The sequence below is a fragment of the Podarcis vaucheri genome, assembly GCF_965113315.1.
Source record: "Podarcis vaucheri genome assembly, chromosome: 15".
NCBI lineage: Eukaryota > Metazoa > Chordata > Lepidosauria > Squamata > Lacertidae > Podarcis > Podarcis vaucheri.
This window is the reverse complement of record NC_138753.1, coordinates 12,530,035-12,552,799: the sequence shown is the minus strand read 5'-3', so window position 1 is coordinate 12,552,799 and position 22,765 is coordinate 12,530,035. Positions and strand designations below refer to the sequence as shown.

General features: G+C 44.6%; 1 protein-coding gene and 1 long non-coding RNA gene across 4 annotated transcripts in view; both read right to left on the bottom strand.

Moving 5' to 3' along the window:
- RASA4B (RAS p21 protein activator 4B) overlaps positions 1-16,188 on the bottom strand; it is a 50,818-nt gene extending 34,630 nt beyond the window's left edge. For 2 of the 3 annotated variants that reach the window (XM_082201223.1, XM_082201225.1), the window contains exon 1: positions 15,921-16,188. In XM_082201223.1, the coding sequence (XP_082057349.1) occupies positions 15,921-15,985 (65 nt within the window). In that variant the 5' untranslated portion in view covers positions 15,986-16,188. The remainder of the gene's footprint in view (positions 1-15,920) is intronic. The other variant, XM_082201224.1, reaches the window with a different exon arrangement.
- A 1,937-nt stretch (positions 16,189-18,125) lies between these two features.
- The window catches only part of LOC309519988, a 33,553-nt gene continuing 28,913 nt past the window's right edge, over positions 18,126-22,765 (bottom strand). The window contains exon 6 of the long non-coding RNA XR_014214109.1: positions 18,126-18,816. This is a non-coding gene — a long non-coding RNA (uncharacterized lncRNA). The remainder of the gene's footprint in view (positions 18,817-22,765) is intronic.

The following is a 22,765-nucleotide window of genomic DNA, read 5'->3' as shown; positions in this document are numbered from 1 at the left end:
GACCATGACAGTCAGTGAGAGATCTGGAAACACAGCCTGCTTCCGTGATTAGTATTCCCTGCGGAAGAACCATGTGTTGTTCACTTTCTAAAATGAGGCCTCTCATACTGTGAATGAAACATCCCACCAGTAATTTTTCCCTTGTCCAGTTTAAACTCTTCTCAAGCTTAGAAACTCCAATTTTTTAAAAGCTAAAATGGAATAGCTGTGCAATCTCCCCAGGTCTAGATGGCCTGTTGTGCTGCTATTGTGGCCAATACCAGTTGTGTATTTTTGGACTACAGCTCCCATCGTCTCTGATCACCGGAGTCTTGATGGGAGTTGAGTCCAAAAATCAAAGATACAAGGTTGGGGAAGGGCTGCTCTAGCCATCTCTTTCTCTATGGGCCGTGTTTCCTCTCTAGGTAAGTACTAGCACTTTAACTCTTCCTTTTCCAAATAGCTTTCAGCTTTTCCCAAAAAAATTGCAGTAGGGGACGGAAAGAATAACGATTAAGCAGATAATGGGGACAATACTGGGCTCAATGGACAATGGTCTGACTAGAGACAAGATGATGATGATGATGATGATGATGATAACAACAACAACAACAACAACTTCCTATGTGCTCTCCAATAATAAGCTCTCCAATATAAAGAATGGTTGAAAGAGCCGAGCATGTTTTAGAATAAATTAAGGGGAGGCATGATGGCCATCTTCAAAAATCTGAAAGTCTGTTTCATGCAGAAGATAGAGCAATGGAAGCTGGTCCATTAGGGGCAACGACCCACCAATTTCAGCCAGCCCCTATCTGCCTGCCTTGTTTCTTACAAGGGAGAGTCACAGCATAGCTCTCAAGTGTCCCTTATTTGGCGGGACAGTCCCTTATCCCAGCGCCATGTCCCGCTGCTGTCCCTTATTGATGAGGCTTCGTTTGGCTGCTGGCTGGGCTTTCTGCCTTTGGCTCGGAAGGGATCAGAAGTTGAACATACCTGTGCCCAGAAAATCCCTTATTTTCGAGGCTGTTGTTCCCTTATTTTCAAATCTGTAAGTTAACAGCTATGAGTCGCAGGCTACAGCCACTCTGCATAACAACCCAATCCTTCAATTTCCAGTGCTCACAGTCTGAGTGCCATTGCTTGATGTAGCCAAAACAGAAACCATGCACTATGTGGAGATATCAGCAGGATGGCCAAAACCTCAAAGGTTGCACAAATGCAATTTTAAAGGAGGGGAAATGGGAGAGAGAATCTCCAAAAAACCAGCCCAATAAAGACAACGATGCTCTGTGGCCATGGGATACTGGCTGACTTGAAGATGGTGGGAGATATGCGAAGCCTGCAGAATAGCTCTCCGCTCTACAGCTTTTAGAACAGGCCCTTGTGTCTCCCCCCAGGAAAGCAGCAAGGGGGTGAGGCCACAAATATGTACAGTGGTACCTCGGGCTACATACGCTTCAGGTTACAGACTCCGCTAACCCAGAAATATTACCTCGGGTTAAGAACTTTGCTTCAGAATGAGAACAGAAATCGTGCAGCGACGGCGCAGCGGCAGCAGGAGGCCCCATTAGCTAAAGCGGTGCTTCAGGTTAAGAACAGTTTCAGGTTAAGAACAGACCTCCAGAACGAATTAAGTTCTTAACCTGAGGTACCACTGTATTATATTTCATAAACTTTATACACCGTGGGTCGCCCTCTTCATTGCACCCTGCCACCTCGAGATAGGAGTCAGATGGGCAGGTGAGCCCAGGGGGTGCAACATTTGATCGTAAGTTCAGTTTGGGTGATCAGTAGCCTTGAATGCCTCATGGTGCTAGTCCTCATGCTGGGTGTTCTTTGCTTTTTGTTTCCTTGCAACGTGCATTTAGGCAGAGCATATGACATCGGGGAGACCACACCTGGCCGAGCTAGAGCCTCAGGTGGTGCCATAAATGGATTCCTTCCTCTACTCTCTATTAATCAGCGCAGCTTGAGGCACTGTATAGCAGGAGACCAAATAATGGAATGCACACCTGAATTATCCTATTTTCTGCTCCCTGCCTTGGCCTTCGTTAATCATTTGCAAGCTAAAGGCCGAAAAATAAACAGCCATTTAATATGAAAAAAGGGTGCCCTGTGAGATGGGGGAAATAGAGATATCTCAGGAGCTGGATTTACAGCTGCTGAGTTCTGCATTTAACCATTTGGCTGCTGGCTGTTATTGCCAAGTCTGTGGGATAAATGGCTCCACCAGTATAAGCATGAGACTTTTAATATCAGGGTCGTGGGTTCGAGACCCACATTGGACAAAAAGAGGGTTGTAGCGGGTTGGACTAGATGAGCCTTAGGGTTCCTTCCAACTCTAAAATTCTGTGATTCTATGAAATTTTAAGAACATGGTGGGGAGAGGGCTGAAAAAGACAGAAGGATTGTTCATAGTGCCTGAATGCCACTTAGAAACACTTAGCAAAGCTCCCATTGTAGGTGGCAGAATGAAAACTCCTTCAGTGTTTTAGAGTGAATACGTCCTAATTAACACATTTTGGCACGCAGTTCCTTCTAATGCAATGCAGTTAGACGTTATTTTCGCCAATATATTGATTTTTATGCCCATCCCCCCCATATGTGGGTGTTTGTAAACGTTCTTTTGTTCAGCAACTGCATTACAAAATTTGGATGTGTGCTAATTTTGATGGATGGCTGTATTTTCGTTCTCATGTTGCTTTGAAAAGTGCAAATTTGATATACTTAACTTTAAATGTGAAGTGAATCGATTTTCTCCCTCATTCCTACTCAGGAGTGAGACTGAAGGCCAAACCTGCATATAATTATTTAAAAAGCTTTGCATTTAGCGTTCTCCTTTGCATTTTTGTGTTACCATTTTTTAATGTAGGGTTCAAACATCCTGTATCCTGATGATGTTTGATCCCATTATAGAAATGAAGAGTGTTTTTGTTTTTTTAAGCCTAAGGGTGAGTGTCAGAATAAAGATTTAGCCACAATAAGATACGTATTCTCCTGAGGTACTATTTTAAACTTCCTGCCCCCACCTACTATCTGGTCATAATTCTGGCCACCAGTGAAGACTTGATGTCAAAACACATCTGCCCTTTGTAATATTTGAGTGTGCTCACATTTATGTTTTGATAGGCCCTTGTTTTAAATCTTATTTCTGTTGTATGCATTCTTTTACCATAAAATACACACACACGAAAACTATTTTTGGCTGAGGCTTTTAACCGGTCTGCTCCTGGCTCAAGATTTTCCTCCAATGGACCACAAAGAAGATTGGCTTCCACCCAAGAACATTCTCTCACAGAGCACTTCCATACACAGAGAAAGTGAGGACTCAGAAAGCTTTGTGAGAAAACTTACTACAGGCATTCCATCTCCCCACCAACCAAACTGTCCCCCAGTTACTCGGTACCAACCCTAATCTTTGCCAGTTTCATCAAGTCAACTGAGGTAGGACCTACTTGCTTAAATATGGAAGAAACCATAGGAACACAACAGTTCCATCCCCAGCTTAGCAGAAAATATTGAAACTCCCAATTTTCGTTTTGAAAGATATCCAAGTTTCTAGTCCACATGCATGGCTGCAATCTCCAAATACCCCCCATGGTAAGTTCTACTGCATTCAAAGGGGCTTTCCTTCCAAATAAACATAATTAAGGGTTTAATGGTATGGATGCTTTGATTATACAACCCAACAATTTGACCTTCGAAGAACTTCGCTTAAGGCAGATGTCCTTTTTAAAGATTTCTGAGCGTGGTGCTGTACAGAGCATGAGGGTATCTTACAAAACATTTGAAGAAAATTGAGTCAGGGAAGGAATGTGATGAGGTCTTAAATACTACTAGAAAGAGATCAAAAAAGGAAAGCAGCTATAAGCCTTCAGAGGGAAAGAAGCTTGCAACAGAGGATCTCTACGTAATTTGTTCATCTGAAAGATATATTTAATCCACTTTTTTTCTTCTCCCCAATCCTTAGTACAGACTAAGAACTTCCTCAACCCATAACAAAACATGTTTTTCTTCTGGAGTTCTCCGGGCTGTTAGCATTGAATAAACAGCTTTAAAAGGTCACACTCAAAATCATTTCCTCCCTCTGTAAGGTTTTATGCTTTGTTGACAGATCCACAAGGTTTCCAATTACCCAGAGAGCCTTCCAGTAAAAGGTACACTGGCAGGGGGAAGTGGGAGGGGTAAGAGACCCTCTATAATACGTTGCTAAAGTGAAGTTCTTTTCTTTTTCAAAGGGGAATATTAGTCACCAGAACAAGGAAACTTTAGTGGGTATGTAAAATGTACACAATATGTGGAGTAGAAAGAGAAGAGGCCAAAGTGTTTCAACCATATATTTTTTCCATAAAGGCACAAAATAAAGTTTAGAAATGCTGCAAAATACATATGTTTGCTAGCTATGATTCGAGTCCTCTTGGTTTGACTGCACCACAGCATGCTGCGATTGAACCCTTTGCCTGATCCGTCTGTTGTCTTGTTTCACTGAAGTCAAGTTGCTGACACCCTACTCAATACCTAACTGCATAGATTGTAAGCTGCTTGGGGCAGGGAACTGTCTTGGTACTTATATTGCTCAAGCTTCCCGCACCCCACCCATCGACTGCTTAAAAATTACAGAGTGTCCAGACAGAACACATCATGATTTTTCTTCCTGTTGCAGAGGTTACAATGCACTGCATGCCAGATTTTCAGTTTTATTTTTATTGTTGCTTCCTTCATCCGTGTTATTTATCTGCTTCCTGCTTCTCCATCTTTCATACTCCTAATCCTTCCTAGTCCTTTCAAGTGCCTCCTCTCCCCACCAATTCTGATCCGTCACGCTCACCTTGCAGGTGAATCACAAGTTCTCAGAAGGACAGAGCAGCCCCTGAGCTCTTCCATTTGCAGCCTGCCTTCCTTCTGTCCTTCCCAGACTTTCCATAGAGCCCCTGAGCGGACCACCGTTTGGGCTGCCTGCTCTAGAGCAGGATTTTCACAGGGATGGCTTTATAGAGGCAACAAGGGCTCCAAGCCAATTGCTCATCCTAGCTTCAGCAGATTCAGGGCTAGAAAATGTGTTGTGAGCTTGGGGCTTCATCAGTCCTTCTATAATGTCGAAGGTATGCAGCAATTCGATGTTTGCAGTTGTTTTGGAACTTAGCCTGATGTCCCCAGCCTTGCATGCAAAAGGTTCCAGGTTCAGATATAATAATAATAATAAACAAACCATTATTGTCACTACACCACCTGTGTGCAGTGAAATTAAACAAGCCCCCCCCCATACACTCAGTCTTGTTCGCGCTCTGTGTGCTTCTCAGAAGTCAATTACACCACTATTTTTTCCCCATTCAGCAGCCCAACAGCCCACAGATAAAAACTGTTCTTTAACCTGTTGGTGTGGCTGACTATACTTCTGTATCTCCTGCCCGAAGGTAGGAGATTAAAGAAGTGCTGGCCAGGGTGTGAGTCATCCCTAAGAATTTTCCTCGCTCTCCTGAGGCAGCGGTCTCCCACGATGTCATCTAGCAAACTCCGAGGACAGCCCATGATGTCATGTGCTGTATTCACCACCCTCTGTAGGGACTTCCTGTCCGTGGCTGTCAAACCAGCGTACCACACTGTTCTACAATATGTAAGGACTTTCTATTGTGGCCTGGTAGAAGAAGATCATCAATTTTTGTTTGACATGGTTCTTTCGCAAGACCCTGAGGAAATGGAGTCTCTGTTGGGCCTTCCTAACCACCTGGGTTGTATTGATTTTCCAAGTGAGATCTTCATTAAGGTAAACTCCCAGGAATTTAAAGAAAGAGACTCTCTCCACACACACACACCCCTGATATACAACAGGGCTAGTTCTTCTCTCTTCCTCCGAAAGTCCAACACCAACTCCTTTGTCTTGCTGATATTTAGGTGCAAGTTGTTCTCTAGGCACCATGTGGAGACTTTTTGAACCTCGTCCCTACACGCTGATTCATCTCCACCTGTAATTAGACCCATTATGGTGGTATCATCTGCAAACTTAATAAGTGCATTGGATGGATCAGATGAAATGCAGTCAATGTATACAACAAGTACAGGTAGGGACTCAGCACACATCCCTGTGGGGTGCCAGCGCTGAGCTTCAGAGAGGTAGATGTAACAGGCCCAATCCTCACTATTTGTGTGTGATTGCTCAGAAAGTCTTTAATCCAATCACAGATGGTAGGGAAAAGGTCTAGGTCCACCAGCTTTTTAATAAGAATGTCCGGAAGAATGGTATTAAAAGCCGAGCTATAATCAATAAACAGCATTCTGACATCACTTGGCATCTCTCATCCTTAAGGGTCATGCTATGTGGGGCTGAGGGTTTATCCACACTTGCTTTTCCTCCACCCTTTCTAGGCACAGTCCAGACTTTACCTTTACCGTACCAGACTTTAAAGCTTTGTATCCAACCAACCCCCCCCCCCGCTTTTAACTCCAGAGCTTTCCCTGCAAAACCCCGCTCTTTTAAAGCTCAGTGAGAGCAATCAACAGTCCTCAGGAAACCCGAACTGCTGCTTGCTGCGATTGAGCAGTAAAGAGTGGATTTTCTTGGGGAAAGATCAGGACAGAAAACAAACAAACTGCATGGACCTGGAGCTTTTAAGTGTGGACCAAGTGCCTGGAAAGAGCAGGGCAAAGTGTGGAAAAGCCCTGATTCAATAATGTTGTGTAGCGGGGGCGGGGGGGGGGGAGGGAGCTAATGCAATTCTAGGCAGAAGCATAATGTCCACATCAAGGGAAGTAATAGTCCTGCTGTATTCTGCCTTGGTCAGACCACACCTGGAATACTGTGTCCAATTCTGGGCACCACAATTTAAGAAGGATGTTGACAAGCTGGAATGTGTGCAGAGGAGGGCAGCCAAGATGATCAAGGGTCTGGAAGCCAAGCCTGATGAGGAACAGTGGAAGGAGTTGGGGATGTTTAGCCTGGAGAAGACTGAGAGGTGGTATGAGGGCCATCTTCAAATATCTAAAGGACTGTCACATGGAAGATGGAACAATCTTGTTTTCTTCAGCTCTAGAAGATAGGATCCGAGCTAATGGATTCAAATGACAAGAAAGGAGATTCCAGCTAAACATTAGGAAGCACTTTCTGATGGTACGAGCTGTTCGGCAGCGGAACAGACTCCCTCGGAAGGTGATGGACTCTCCTTCATTGAAGATTTGTAAGCAGAGGTTTGGTGGCCAACTGCCATGAATGCTTTAGCTGTGATTCCTTCCAGCTCTACAATCCTATGATGGGACTTGGACAGTCTAACAAGATCTGGAGGGACACAGGCTTCCCACCACTGCGATGGACAGTATTGAGCTAGGTAGACCAAGAGTTTAAAAGGGACGTGGGTGGCGCTGTGGGTAAAACCTCAGTGCCTAGGACTTGCCGATCGTATGGTTGGTGGTTCGAATCCCCGCGCCGGGGTGAACCCCCTTCTTTCGGTCCCAGCTCCTGCCCACCTAGCTAAGGGTTCAAAAGCACCCTTAAGTGCAAGTAGATAAATAGGTACCGCTTTATAGTGGGAAGGTAAACGGTGTTTCCGTGTGCTGCGCTGGTGCTGGCTCGCCAGAGCAGCTTCGTCACGCTGGCCACGTGAGATGAGCGCACAACCCTAGAGTCGGACACGACTGGCCCGTACGGGCAGGGGTACCTTTACCTTTACCTTTACTTAGACCAAGAGTTGGACATTGAAAGACAGCTTTCAGTGTGCCTAATCCTGAAAGGAAGAATGATAATGCCCTCCCACCCAAAACACAGTACTTTTTTTTAAAAAAAAAAGCTTTGCAAATCGAAAACTCATGCCAACTTTTTGACAGATTACAGTTAACCTTTAAAAAAAACAACAACCAACATTACATGAAGTGGCAGAAATCCTTTTCAAAACACAGTACTTCCTGAACATAAAATATCAGCGTGACAGGAAGGAGGTTAGTCTGTAGCATCCATTATTATTATTAGCTAAAAACAATCCCACAATAAAACCAACCAACACAATTAAGACAGCAGGCAAGGAAATAAAGGTTTCACTGTCAAGGATGTTCTGGTCACCAGGTGTGCACCAAGAGATATAGAGCTTCTTGTCACTTTAAAAAATGTTAATGGAGCAAAGAAACATTAAAAAGAGTGGTCCCTGGCAGTCAAAGAAGATACAGGAAGATACACCTTTTTGCCATGGCCTTTGACACACAATATATATTTTTCTGGTCCCACCCCATTCCTGTGATTACAACTTATTGTAAACTGCTTTTAATGGGGAAATTTAAATTGCTGTTACTCACCCTGGGATCTTAGGGTGAAGGGCAGGTAATCAATCATCACCATCACCATCACACTTCAACCTGCTGAGGTTTTGTTTTGTAAACATGACAGTCATGAAAGAATGAAGGCCACAGACCAGGACTGCATGCAATAGTTTGCATGCATGTATTTGTTGTCTTGAGTTATGTATGCAAAGTAAGGGCTGTCAAAGTGCATCTCTCCTGAGGCTGCAATCTATTTCTATTAGGACTAGCTGTAAGCCGACTATAACATTTCAAGAGGATTAGGTGCATAACTGCAGTTTAATTTTTTTTAAAACAAGTTAGATGGCCGCATAAATATACCAAGTGTGATTTGTCACCATGATTTCCCGTCTTCCACTCCCTCAGCAGGCCCCTCCTTGCATCTTTAGCTCCCTCCACCTTCCAAATGGGGCCCACAGTTGCTGCAAATCCTATTCTAGCCTCATAGAATCGGAGTTGGAAGGGACCATAAGCATCATCTAGTTCAACTCCCGGCAATGCAGAAATCTGAAGGAGCATCTCCACCCCCATCGTTCTGCCCGGACACTGAGGTCCAGCGCCAAGGGCCTTCTGGCGGTTCCCTCACTCCAAGAAGCCAAGTTACAGGGAACCAGGCAGAGGGCCTTCTTGGTAGTGGCACCCGCCCTGTGGAACACCCTCCCACCAGATGTCAAAGAGAACAACTATAACCAGACTTTTAGAAGACATCTGAAGGCAGCCCTGTTTAGGGAAGCTTTTAATGTTTGATGCATTACTGTAGTTTAATATTTTATACTGTATTTTAATATTTTGTTGGAAGCCGCCCAACAATGGGTGGGGTATAAATAATAAATTATTATTGAGGCATCTGATCAAGATCTGTATTATGAGGCATCTGATCAAGATCTGCATTTTAAAATGAGCTTAAAAAATATATTTGTAATGTTTTGTATCTCTCATGCCAGGCAGAAACCAGCTGGGTGCTTTGGCAGATGTTTATCTTCCTAAACAGGGCCCCACTGATTTATAGGCAGGAGACGAGAGCCTCAGGGTTGTAAAAGGAAATTACAGGCTGAGAGCAAAAGGTCACACTGACCATACAAATTACAGAATACAATCAAGCTGCAAAAACCCAAATTAAGAGTTGGTAAATAGTAGGATTCATTGTTTAACAGAAATACCCTGTGCCTCCCATTAAACTTGAGCCACATCTTCCTAAGGTTAAAGGGCAAATGGGAACAGCAGCTGGCTGGGAAAACCGAAGGGGCTTCTCTCTGAAGTTGCTTCTGGAAACTGTTTTTATTAAAGTTCCTTTTTTACTTTGAAATATATGAAATATATTTCCAATATATGAAATATATTGGCTTAAATGTAATTATGCAAAGGATTTAGAAAGTAAGAAATGTTATATTCTTATTTCATTGATGGTGTGTGAGAAGGTGAACCCAAGATCTCTGTTTAAGATAAAAATTAAAAACCATGCACCATCTGTTTTAGCCATCGGTTTTGGAGTGAATAGGGTAATAGGGCAGCAGGGGCCAAAGGTTATCTGGTAATTAAGGTGCCTGGTCGAGGCAAATGTAAGATGTATGGCTACTTATCTGCCATTTATGGATAGAAGGAAATATAGCTCTTTGTCTCCCATAAAAGGTAATAGGAAATGGGTGTATCTTTTATGATTGGTTCTAGCAAACAGCCAATAGGAATTTCAACCAGGCTGATTGGACAGAAGCAGCCAAAGGAGGAGCAAGGGGGCTGGGCTGAGGGAATATAAGTGCTGGCCAACAGGACTGGAGTGGGCAGAGCTTTGGTAACCATATACCACTGTGTCTCTCATTTATTTGTCTGACAAATAAATTATTATTTTAATTTCTCTATTGCTGCTTTGAGTATTTCATTCCAGCTAAGCATTAACCAGAAGCAGGGTGCTACATTATTTTTTATTATTATTATTATTATTATTATTATTATTATTATTATTATTATTATATTTGCCCAATGTGGGGCTCAAAGCCACGAACCTGAGATTATGTCTCATGCTCAGCTGACTGAGCATAGAGTGGTTTCCACACAAGATGCATGTAACGGCACATGACATGTAGCGAAGGCTGGTCAAATAAGGGCAAATAAGGCACTGTCTCACCAACCTTTGCCTGCCTCAACCAGCCCCCACCTGTGACTTCTTGCTTACAACCAATCGGAAGTGACTCTGTCTTCCGTCCTACTTAGAGACCAGCCACCACTGAGAGCGGGGGGGGGGGGGGAGAGAGAGGTTGTTTTTAAAGCATAACTGCAGTGTTGGCAGAAGAATCCCAATAAGTAACAGGGTCAGAGCAAGGGGGGGTGGGGTGGGGCAGAATTGAACCTTTCCCTTCTCCTGTTGTGATCCCGAAGGAAAGCCATCTATTTGCTTTGGGGAGGGAAGCTGCACCCTTTTTGGTACCAGCGACGAACTTCCTAAGTTCAAAAAAGGATTCCCGCTGCCTCCCTGGCCCAAGGGAGCCAGTGTGGTATAATAATAATAATAATAATAATAATAATAATAATAATAATTTTTATTTATACCCTGCCCTCCCCAGCCAAGTCTGGGCTCAGAGCGGCTAACAAGCAATAATAAAAACAAGTTGAATAAATACAACTTAAAAACAAAATTAAAATACAACATCAAAACATTGAAACATTAATAGTTAGCACAGGCATAGGGAAACTCCGGCCCTCCAGATGTTTGGGACTACAATTCCCATCATCCCTAGCTAACAGGACCAGTGGTCAGGGATGATGGGAATTGTAGTCCCAAACATCTGGAGGGCCAGAGTTTGCCTATGCCGGAGTTAGCATGTCAGACTAGCACCTGGGAGAGAGCGGGGCTCAGCCATGAACAGCTCACTGGGTGACCCTGGAGGCCAGTCGCTGCCTCTCAGCTTAACCTACCTCACAGGGCTGTTGTGGGGATTAAAGGAGCAGGAGGAGAACCGTGTGCACCATCTTCAAATATCTCAAAGGGCTGCCACAAAGAATATGGAGTAAGCTTGGTTTTTCCCTGCTCTGGCGGGTAGGACTCGATCCAATGGATTCAAGTTACAAGAAAGGAGCTTCCGAATAAATATCAGGAAGAACTTTATGGCAGTATGAGGTGTTTGACAGTGGAACAGACTTCCACAAGATGTGACGGACCTTGGAGGTTTTGCAGCAGAGGTTGAATGGCCATCTACCATAGATACTTTAGCTGAGATTCCTGCACTGCAGCGGGGTCCCTTCCAACTCTACAATTCTATGCCACCTTGGAGGAAAGGGTGGGATATAAATGCAATTTATCAATCACACACCCCTACAATCTGAAGTGGTACCCTCCTGGAAAGGCTGTACCGCTCTGCCCTGCTTGAATGTAAATACTGGCTCCCTATGGCTCCACTATCTCAGCTCTGTAGGCCTCAGCCCAACACACAGTAATAGAGGGCAGACAAGAAGAAAAAGCTTAGTGTAGCTGGGAGGGGACCCAATAATAGCTGGGGATTGCCCGGGCTCTCATCCAGTTCACAGGGCACCATGACATTTCCAGAGAAAAGTTCTCAGTTTAATATATTAATGGACTAGCCTTTTCAGCTGTCACAGAAGACTACAATGCAGGGAGTTGACCTGGGGCATTCATGAACGGGGGGGGGGGGGGGAGAAGCTGAGAGAGGAGAGAAGGGAGGCCTCCTACCCCTTCGACTTGTTTCTTATTTCATCAGCTGCTCCTGATACCGGGGGGAGCACGGCGAAGGAAAGCAGCCAGAAAAAGGGTTCAAGAGACACACGATAACAGAAGGATCTAAATAAGTGATTGCCAGACTATGCGCTGCAACCAAAGACCTTGCACATGAGAAATCTGGGCTTGTCAGCACACAAAGAACAAGATGTAGCTTTGCACCTGCCTGTCTCCCTCCCATTAATGTAGGGGCATCCACACAACACCCTCCCCCATCCCTGTGTTGTCTGGCCTTCCCCTGCCCCTTTAAATGTGGGGTTGGGGTCTCCTAACAGCTCTCAGAACCCTCCCCAGATTCTTTGGGGAAAGCCATGACTGGTATGATGATGGTTTAAATATATAGTGTGAATGCGGCCCAAGTCTCTCTTAAGGGGGAGGGAGGAGAAGCCATTTCCTCAAACTGCAGGGGGCCCCCTACAATGTTTCCCTTCGCTTGGGTGAAGATCAGTATGATAAGGAAAGGTTTAAACAGGCTTCCACTTTCTAGCACAATGTTGTCAGCAAATCTAGGCCACCTCGGAGGCAAGCACACTTAAGAGCTGGCTGCAGTTGTGTAGGGGATGACGTTCTCCACCAACCACCTGCCTCTTAAGGTAAGAAGTAACCCATTTTGTTTTGGATCAAAACCACATTATAATTGCAAGCCAATCACACAAGCAAAGGAAACTACACATCTTTCTCAGAAGGGAGCTTAAGTTCAGAGATTTCAGAAAGTTTGCATCAAAGGATATTGCCTTTCTTGTTCCTCTCCGTACTGTCCTTGCAAACATCTGTATAGAGTTTTTTAAATTGCACTGCAATGCTTTCTTTAGAAGATTTAGCTTCTCCACCCTGAGATTGCCCCAAGGCCTTCCATAAAGCACCAAGGCCACATTCACATAATTCATGTCTAGGAGGACTCTATTCACTCTTACAGAGCAACAAGTTTTGGAGGTTCCTGCAAAGAAGGACTGGCTGTTAAACCACTCTGGAATTGTAGCTATGGGAGGGGAATATATGGGTCTCCTAACAGCTCTCAGTACCATTAATAAACTACAGCTCCCATAATTCTTTGGGGAAGATATGACAGCTTAAAGTGGTGACACAGTGCTTTATGTGGCAAAAATACCATCAAATGATGGGGTACACATTGAGAGTTGTATGTGCATGATGTATACATATTGCACACAGAGAGAGCAGAGGCCTAGCACACACTGCCCCCCCTTACACGTAAAGAATGAAGACTTTGTGCAAACTAATTCTGTGAGTGACTGGATACACTTCAAAAAGCTGGGTTCTCTTGCGCATAACTTGTGCATGGTTATACATGCAGATCTTACCCGCATACAGTTTATGTACAAGTTACTATATGCAGTGCTTTTTTTTCTTTAAAAAATGTTTAGGGGTACTCTCGTTTTCCTACTCATATTGAAATACTGTCCCTCAATGAGGCCACACATAGATTCACAAAATGTTTAGGGGTATGCATACCCCTGTGTCCCCCCAGAAAAAAGCACTGACTATATGCATCAGAAACCTGTTTTCTGGGAGTTTATAGAAGACTTCACATTCAAGACCTTACTTCAGAACTTTGCCATAAATCACTGAAATCCTAAAAATAGGCTCGCCTTGTTGAACAGCAAGCTCTCTGCTGAATAGCCATGCAAGGAATAGCAGGTCTTAGGCAACCCTTCATCTTTCTGCCCCCTACTTGCCAAAACCTGAACTTTGGGGGTAATCCATGCCCATCTTACAGGACTGCTCTAAAGAGAACTGAGAAATGATGGAAAGAGCTACATTAAGTCCTTTGTACTCTCAGAAGCACTCTCGCCAAGTTCTTTACTAGTCCCAATAGCGGTCAGTGAGGATGATTTATTTGTGAAGCCCATTTCCATTTTGATTCTTAAGGGATTCTTTTAAACCATTGGGCAGTCGTTCCAAGTGAGGCAAGCATGTCAGAAGGGCAGGCGAAAGCATAGTAGTTTTGGGACCTAGGACGCTTTCAATAAGGCTCCTGCAAAGATATTAAGTTAACTGGTCCTGCTAACATACTTCACAGGCTTGTTGCAGGAATAAAGTGAAGCAAGTCCATACATTCTGCCCTTGGTATTAAAAACTGTGTTTTCGTTTTTAAAATTTCGACTCCTGTCATTTAACAGAACTCCTATCTTTTCTACAACATCCTGGCAGGCCAGTCCCAATGCAATATTTTTCCTTCAGAGGAATACCTTGGAAAGATCCCTGGGAAAGGACACAAAGAAAACATTTCAGGGTGGATTTCAAAGCGATGGGCAAATGGGGATCTTGCTATAATACAAATCAAGTAAGAGTTTGCAGTGTTTGACCTCCTATGGCCAGGCAGATTTTTTTATCTGCTTCCTATTTCTTCTCCACTCTCATTTCATCAGAATCATGTTTATCCTGCACAGTGCTGGATTAAGGATTTCTAAAGAGAGGTGACAGCGGCTCTTAGCTCCAGTGTCGAAACAGATTCCAGAGCCTAAGCTTTGGCATGAAATCTGGCACAATTTAAGCCCCGATTTGAGAAAGAGAGAGCGAGGGAGGAAAATACGTTTTAACAGCGATCAGGCCATTTTGCTATTTTTAGGTGCATTGAATGTTGTGCTGTCCTTTTGTCATGCCAATGGAGTTTACGTCTTAAACCCAACTTTCATGCAGAGACTGGGAATTGCTTCAGAAACGTGCCTGTAATAACTCTGTATGTGGCATCATCAGGCAGAAGAAGCTTATGCCATGATGAGCCATTCAACAGAGCCACGGACTCATTGCCAGTTTTGCTGCCGCTGACTGATACAACTACCCCTCCGGAATCTATAACAATTCAGTGTCAGGCAGCAAATAAAAAATAAATAAGAATGTTATGAACATATTTGGCCATGTTGATGAGGCTGGCTTGGCAGACGGGGCGGGGTTGGTGTGGGAATGCAACTGTTTGTGGAAGATAGGATGTACCTCTTCATCAAAACTGATTTCTTATTGTTACAGAATAGGAAAACATGCAGTTAGTGGCGTTTTTTGGTCTCACAGAAAGAAATTAACGTGCTTGAAATGAGGACAAGGTGTTGGCTAGGGGCTGACAATCAAGCTTGTGTTTTAATTAAATGGTAATAAGTAAGCTTCCTCAGGCTAGCTCTGCCGTCACATACCAGGTACCTTCCAGATGTTTTGGGTGACACAACGTTGGGAAGGCAAAGCTAGATTTTTCAGGAGGGGAAAAAACAAACCCTGTCCCTAGAATCAGAGTGTACAGATTTTGTTTTTCAGCCCCAAAAGAGGAAGCAGAAACGCTTCTACAATGTGTTTTTAAACACCAGCTGACCAACTGAGAAAGAGAAACTTATTTCACAATTCTTTTTAAAAAAGCTACCAAAGTCTTAACATACAATAGAGAGGCAAAGGGCAGACCCACACAATACATTTACAGCAAATTCAACACACATTTGAAGCACATGGATTCCTCCAAAGAATCCGGAGAATTGGAGCTGTCCCCTCCCAGAGCTACAATTCCCAGCGCCCTTAACAAATTACAGCTCCCAAAATCCATTGGGGAGTGTTATGTGCTTTGAATGTGCAACAGATATACTTAAAATGTATGGCGTTGATCTGCAAGAGGGAAGGGGCCGTATCCAGCATTAGTCATACTCACAGAATACTGGAATTAATGGACATACATAGGTCTAGTCAGTGGGTCTACTCCGAGTAGGTTTCAGTTGGATGCAACTCGACGCCTACAATCTTGCACACACTTACCAAAAAACATTGCGATCAGTGGAACTTCTAAGTAAAGCACACAGAGGATCACAAACACACCGCCACTAGCTTCGACAGCAACAAAGAACTGGGGTTTGATAAATAGCAGATCAAATAACAACAACAATCACAAGCGGTGGGCAATGAGGAAAGAAAGCTTGGCTTGCTTGCTTGTTTTACTCACATGTCTTTGGCTGGTAGATTTTTCCCTTCCACTATTCGAATGAACAAAGAGCTCCTTTTGGCCATTATTAAGCCAAAATAATGAGAAGCAGGAAAAAGAAATCAGTTCGGGCTTTTCATAACCAACCGGTGCTGGCTGACGTCCTGCGTCTAGCAGAGCACTAGAAGAAAATCGCAAATCCAGACTGCAAATCCGATCGAACGAAGGAGGAGAAAAAATCCAGAAAAAAAGACTCACATTTCTATTGAACCCTACGCTTCTCTCTATATATGGAGCATAGGAAGGGCGCGCGCCTGCCCGGGTTTCCATCGCTCCGCCAATCAGCGAGCGCAAGGGAAAGGACGGGGGCGTGGCCAGCAAAGCAGCTTCAGCTAGGATTGGCCGGCCGGCTTGCCAGCTGTCAACAGGAGCTCTTTAACTCTCCCAAGTCCGCTTTTGAAAATTAGCTCCGAGGTTGGATTTTCGGTGCAACCTGCGGGGGCTCGCACTGAATCCCGGCTACGCATCTTCCCCCCCCCAAAAAAAAAGGAACAGTGTAGAGCTTGGAGGGAAAGGGGCGACCACAACATAATCACGGGAAAAGAGTAACAGCCCTTTTGAGGAAAGGTCGCAGCATTGGGGGGCTTTTTCGTTTGCAGAAAAAGCGAGTAAAAAGGAGCTAAATTATTCACAGCGTGCAGAAAAGATAAGAAGTGTTTTGTTTTGTTTTGTTTTGTTTCTCCTTCCTCTCATAATACTAGAGCGCAGGGACATCCAGCGAAGCCGAAGGGAAAATAAAAGCCTTCTTCAAGCAGGACATAGTTAAACTATGGAACTCCCTCCGGCAAGGAGGCAGTGACGGCCGCCAACGTAGACGGCTTTAAAAGAGGATTATGGAAGGTTTATCAGCAGCAACCAAGAACCAACCACGATTATTATGTTCTGTGCTTCTGGAAACCAGTCGCAGGTGGGGAGACGAGATTGCTGCTACATTCAGGTTCTGCTTTCAGGCTTTCCATAGGCATCTCTGAGAACACAATGCGGCTGGCCCAGTGGCGTAGCGTGGGGGGTGCCAGGGGTGCCAGCCGCACCGGGCGCAACATCTGGGGGGGGCGCGCTCGCTGCCTCCGGAGTCGCCGAAGAGCCTCGGGCGCAGGCTGTAGCGGAGCCGCATGTCTCGCGGAACCGACGAGCTGTGCGCGCGTCCGGGCTGAAGGCGCCCGGCAGGCAGCGGCTCTCAGCGCTGGCCGCGGAGGACGCGCCAGGCAGCCCCTCCTCACAGCCCTGCCTCCGCCGGTGCTGCTGCAGCTGCTGGGCCGTTGCATTTTCCTCGCCTCTCTGCCCCCCCTCCTCCTCCGGGCAAGCGGCGTTGTTTGGGCGGCAGCGCAAGCGGCAACTCGCAAGTTAGGGGTTGGGGGGGGCGCAAATTACTTGCCTTGCCCCGGGTGCTGACAACTCACGCTACGCCGCTGGGCTGGCCTGATCCAGCAGGCTCTCTCTTATGTTCTCCACCGCACCCAGCCTTTCAAACAGGGAGCTGAGTTTTTGAAAAATAAAAATTCTCGACTCTATCTGCATTATATAAATGGATTTGCTAACGTTTAGTACACAGGTGCAGAGTAGCCCTTGGTGGATTTGGGCTTCACTTGCAATGCTTAATGGATATTTTTTACAATGCAGGGCCTCGAACCATTCAGCTTCCCACAAAGAGAATCCCAGGATTAAGAGCTGGGTAGAAGGAATGTCCCTTATAGATAAAAGCCATCTGTCATTTCATTATTAACAACTCAGCCTCAGGAAGGGAGGATTCTCCTTGTAGAGCTGTTTCCTTAGCAAAAGAGCAGACACCTTTGGAAAAGAGAGAACTGCTGGGGAACTGGGATAAGAAGGATTACAAACTTATTTCACAGCAGCTTTATGTTTTTCATAACTTGCTCACATTTCCATTCCAGGGAAGTTTTCAAGCAGCCAACAACATGACAATGATATTCAATTAAACAGTGCAATACAATGTCAAATCATCATGAAGCCAAACAGTTTAGATTTGCTAACATTTAGTACCCATTCACTCACTGCCTGGTTAGAGCAAATGTGGCATTATTTTTCATGGACCACTCATTAGAGGCTACCTCTCTGGAAATGTTCACGAATTAAAAAGGAAACACAAACAAACAAACAAACAAACAAACAAACAAAACCAGGCAACACAGAAAGGCATGGTGCAAGAAAGAGCAGCACGTCTCAAAGATGGCACAATGGCCTTTATCAAAGGCTAATTCACCTATTTCTTTGCAAATGTGATTGAGAAACCTCTCTTGCAACAGAGATTTCTTGATCAACTTTGCAGAGAAATATGCGAATAAGCTCTTGATCAAGGCAATTGTGCCAAAATGTGCCAGGCATGTTTACAATAAAACACTTCCTTGTTTGGATACCCTTCAATCATGAATAAAAAACAAAAGGTTGTACATGGCGTTTCTACTCAGATTAACCCATTGAAGTTAATGAGCATAACAAATTTACAGTAGATCTATCAGTTTCAGTGAAACGACTCTGGATTGAACATAGTTGGATACAACCCCCACTACTTTTATAAGTTAAAATGAACATACCTGGGAATTTAAAATCAGCACCTGCACAGGCTGTTTACTTCAAAGTAAGTCTGCCAACACTTGTAGGGCCCGAGGTTTTTCATTCCCGATTTAAGAGCATACAGGTGACAATATGTTATGTACTGAAGTTCTCACACTGGGCCAGCAGGGGGATACTGTAGATAGTTTTCACTCAGGTCCACATATGCAAATAAGGAATTGAAAGTGACGTTCAGTGATTGGATAGTTATAGAAAGTGGTTACTGTTGCGTTGTAGGGGAGCTCTATATAAACAGGCTGGCTGGCCCCTTCAGTTCAGTTCTGGCCTGTGAATAAACAAGAGCTGTTTGAAGAATCGCTGTGTCGTCTGATATGTTCACCCACAACTTAACACAATATGTACGCAAATGGAGAGAAAGCAAGCGCACGAGTTAACTCTCAAGATCACCTTACCTCATATAAACCCACCTGACTGCTTCAATCTGTGAAACTGGCACAGTTACATGTGCCACATAATATTCATTCTGAGTTTGTAAGAAATCAGTCTTTTAGTACACTGTGGAACTCCCTGCCTATTGACAGCAGGCAGACGTCTTCCCCTTACTCTTTTTGGCCCCTGCTAAAAGCATCTTTGCTTAGGCAAGCCTACCCAGAAATGCAGAAACTTGACATGTGTTTTAAAGTTCATCGCAGGTTTTAAAAATGTTTCAAATAATTGTTTTTGACAGTAATTTCACCGTTTTATTCCTTCTGTAAACCCGAGGTTCTTTACAATCAAGCGGTGCATAAATTTTATGAAAACAAACAAATTTCAGTGAAATATGCCAGCCAGCAAACTGCTTTTTGAAACATGGTCATGTGGGTTTCCTGCTGTGGCTGCATGGGAAACCATTTTGCCCCCTCGCTTACATTGGTGGCAGATCTTAGGAGCTCTAGTAAAACCACGATGGAGATTTTGCAACCCAGAGGTGTGGACAGACTTGGAACATATGATACTGACTTGGGCCAGACAGTGGTTTAGCTTGGCTAAGGGAACTTCTCAAAAGCAGACAGGTGGTGTTCTACTTACTGACCACAGCGGGGAAATTTCAGCTGCAAGCTGGTGGGAAAAAATGCTGTGCAGGACTGAAAGTTCCCTTTTCTATGCACCTCTTTGGAGAAACAGGAAGCGTCTTCCTTTCTTGGCATGTTGGCACCTTTAAGAAAAGAGCTGGGCCACAATCCAGAGAACCAGATCAGGACTTTCTCAAAGGGTGGAGCTAATTACTTACACCAGACAACATGATGCCCTCCAGATTTTATGGACTACAATTCCCATCACCCCTGACTATGGGATGTGCTGACTAGGGTTGATGGGAACAAAAGTCCAACAATTAAAGTAATTTCTCCAGTTTCAGACAGGAACCTAACTCCTACATGGAGATGCTGAGGAAGGAACTTGCAGTCAGAAGCATGTGCTCTTCACTTTTGCAATCAGACATCCTTGATGACTAGTTGCAAATCATCCAGCAGACAGGAAGTATTATTATTATTATTATTATTATTATTATTATTATTATTATTATTATATGAAGAGGATTAAACTGCCCTTCACCAGCAGGTGTCAGGGTGAGTTACAACCAGTGCTTTTTTTTCTAAAAAAATGTTTAGGGGTACTCTCATTTTCCTACTCAAATTGAAATACTGCCACTCAAAATGTTTAGGGGTATGTGTACCCCTGCGTCCCCACCAGAAAAAAAGCACTGGTTACAACAACTTAAAATTAAAAGCTAAAACAGATCACAATCACAGATAATGGAGTAGGTCCTGAAAACACACAGTGTAGGGATCAAACATCAGGATAAAAGATGTGTTTTCAGCATTCGCCCAAACCTGTACGGTGGTACCTCAGGTTACATATACTTCAGGTTACAGATTCCGCTAACCCAGAAATAGTACCTCGGGTTAAGAACTTTGCTTCAGGATGAGAAGAGAAATTGTGCTCCGGCGGCACGGCTGCAGCGGGAGGCCCCATTAGCTATAGTGGTTCTTCAGGTTAAGAATAGTTTCAGGTTAAGAACGGACCTCTGGAACGAATTAAGTACTTAACCCGAGGTACCACTGTATAGAGAAGACAAACACACCTGTATGGGTGGAATTCCGCAACTTGTGGGCTGCCAGAGAGAATGCCCTACCCTCCAACATTCCTCAGATGAAAACAGGGACATTTCTCACTCCTCACCAGCAGGCCCTCCTCCCCGATCCCCCATTTCTCACCAGAAGAAGGATGAGTACCAAAACCACCACATCAATGGGACACACAACACATGCTCTCCACCATCCTGAGAAAAGCCCCTTAATCCCGATTCCATCTTATTTTATGCTTAAGGTTGATTTAAAAAATGGAAAACACGTTTTGGGACAGTTGAAGTTTCCAAGGTGTCTACAAGGGTAGCCCCCACATAGAGCATGTTGCAGTAATCAAATCCAGAAGTTACGAGAGGATGGACTACTGTGGCACAGGCGTCTCTGCCCAAAATAACAGATCCTGATCTGCCTGTTCCTGGGACTAGCATCTGTTCTCATGTTAAGACAGGTCTTCCCCAGCGCTGCTTTGTGATCCTTTTAGCTTCCAGAGATATGAAGCTGGGAAGCTGCTGCGTCTCTGCTACTGCGCCACAGCCCCTCCCTTCTGCATCTGGTCACCCGGGACAGATAGAGCCTCCCTGTCTAGAGTCTGTTACCAAAGTGTTGCGCCTGGACTGTATATGCTAAAATTGGCATTTTCAGCTGTCAAAGCACATGTCAACCCACTGCTCAAAACAGCATCTGCCTAGTGTTAAAATTCATTTATTAGCATAATCCTGTCCAGCAGGGACGTTACTCAGGCTTCTTATTTACACAATCAGCATTTTCGAATAACAAAGTATTGTAGTACATATGAATTTGTTATGGTACATGACAGGGACCTTTAGATCCATGATCAACGCAAGCAATCCAGCATCAAAATTCTTAATCTTTTTGGCCCACCCAGGGCAGGACCCCTGTTCCTTTCCATAGAACATTCCTTATAACTGAGTCAGGAGGAGCAACAGCTCCACCTGCTGGTAGCTAAAAAAATAACAGTGTAATGCATTTCAGTGCCCTTTAGCCACACCCAATTAATTACACCCAATTCACATTGAACACAGAGCTGTCTTTCAGGCCTCTGGTTGTGTATCTCCATGTGTGAGGCAATTGGGCATGGTTTGGGGAAAACAGCCTCCCGGGCCCCATTTGAACCCCTAGCAGGCCAAGTCTGGTTCATCGACTAGAGAAGGGCTTCCCAAACTTGAGTCTTCAGCTGTTTTTCGACTACAATTCCCATCACCTTCTGAGCCCTGGTCTTGCTAGCTAGGGAGGATGGGAGTTGTAGTCCAAAAACAGCTGGAGACCCAAGTTTGGGAAACCCTGGAGTAGAGGTTCCCCACCCCTGAGACACACCATTTTGGTGAGCTTCCCAGAAATATAAATGTGGGGCCAAGTGGACCTTTAGTATAAGCTAGCAAGGTCCCACTTAAGTTATTGCAGTTCTACAAGGCAGCAGGCAGCAGGTATTTGTAAAATCAGCAGCTCCTCTTCTTCCCTCAGAGCCCATCAGCAGCTCAGGGCACTGACTGAATGCCAGGATGATTAAGTGAGAGCCCCCAAGGAATATGGCCTGCTGCTTTGTTTAGACTCACTGCCTATTTTCAGATCCATCCCACTTGCCTCTTCCCTCACACAAGCTTTTGGTTTTCCCTCCCCTCCTCCTGTTGCTGCCTCTAGCCTATTAGTGCCTTGCACTGCAAGTCCGTGTTGTGTTGTGTTGGAAAGGGGGTGCAAAGGCCAGAAAACATCTCCTAGTTCTTGGGCTTGCCTTGGTGAAGATGTCAACCTCGGTTGCAGCGGCTCTGAAAATGGCAAATTCCATGCCAGGGATCATTAAGAAAGGAATTGAAAATAAAGCAAATCTATGGCACGACTGCAAATTGGAATACCGTGTGCCGTTTCTGGTCACTTCAGCTCAAAAAGGATATTGTAGAGTCAGAAAAGTGCCACCCAAACAATCAGATGGATGGAGCCACTCCCTTCTGAGGAAGGATGGCAGCGTTTGGGGATGTCTTGGTTTAAAAAGCAAGTACAGTGGTACCTTGGGTTACAGACGTTTCAGGTTACAGACTTCGATAATCCAGTACTACCACCTCGGGTTAAGAACTTTGCTTCAGGATGAGAACAGAAATCGCGCACCGGCGGCACAGCAGCAGTGGGAGGCCC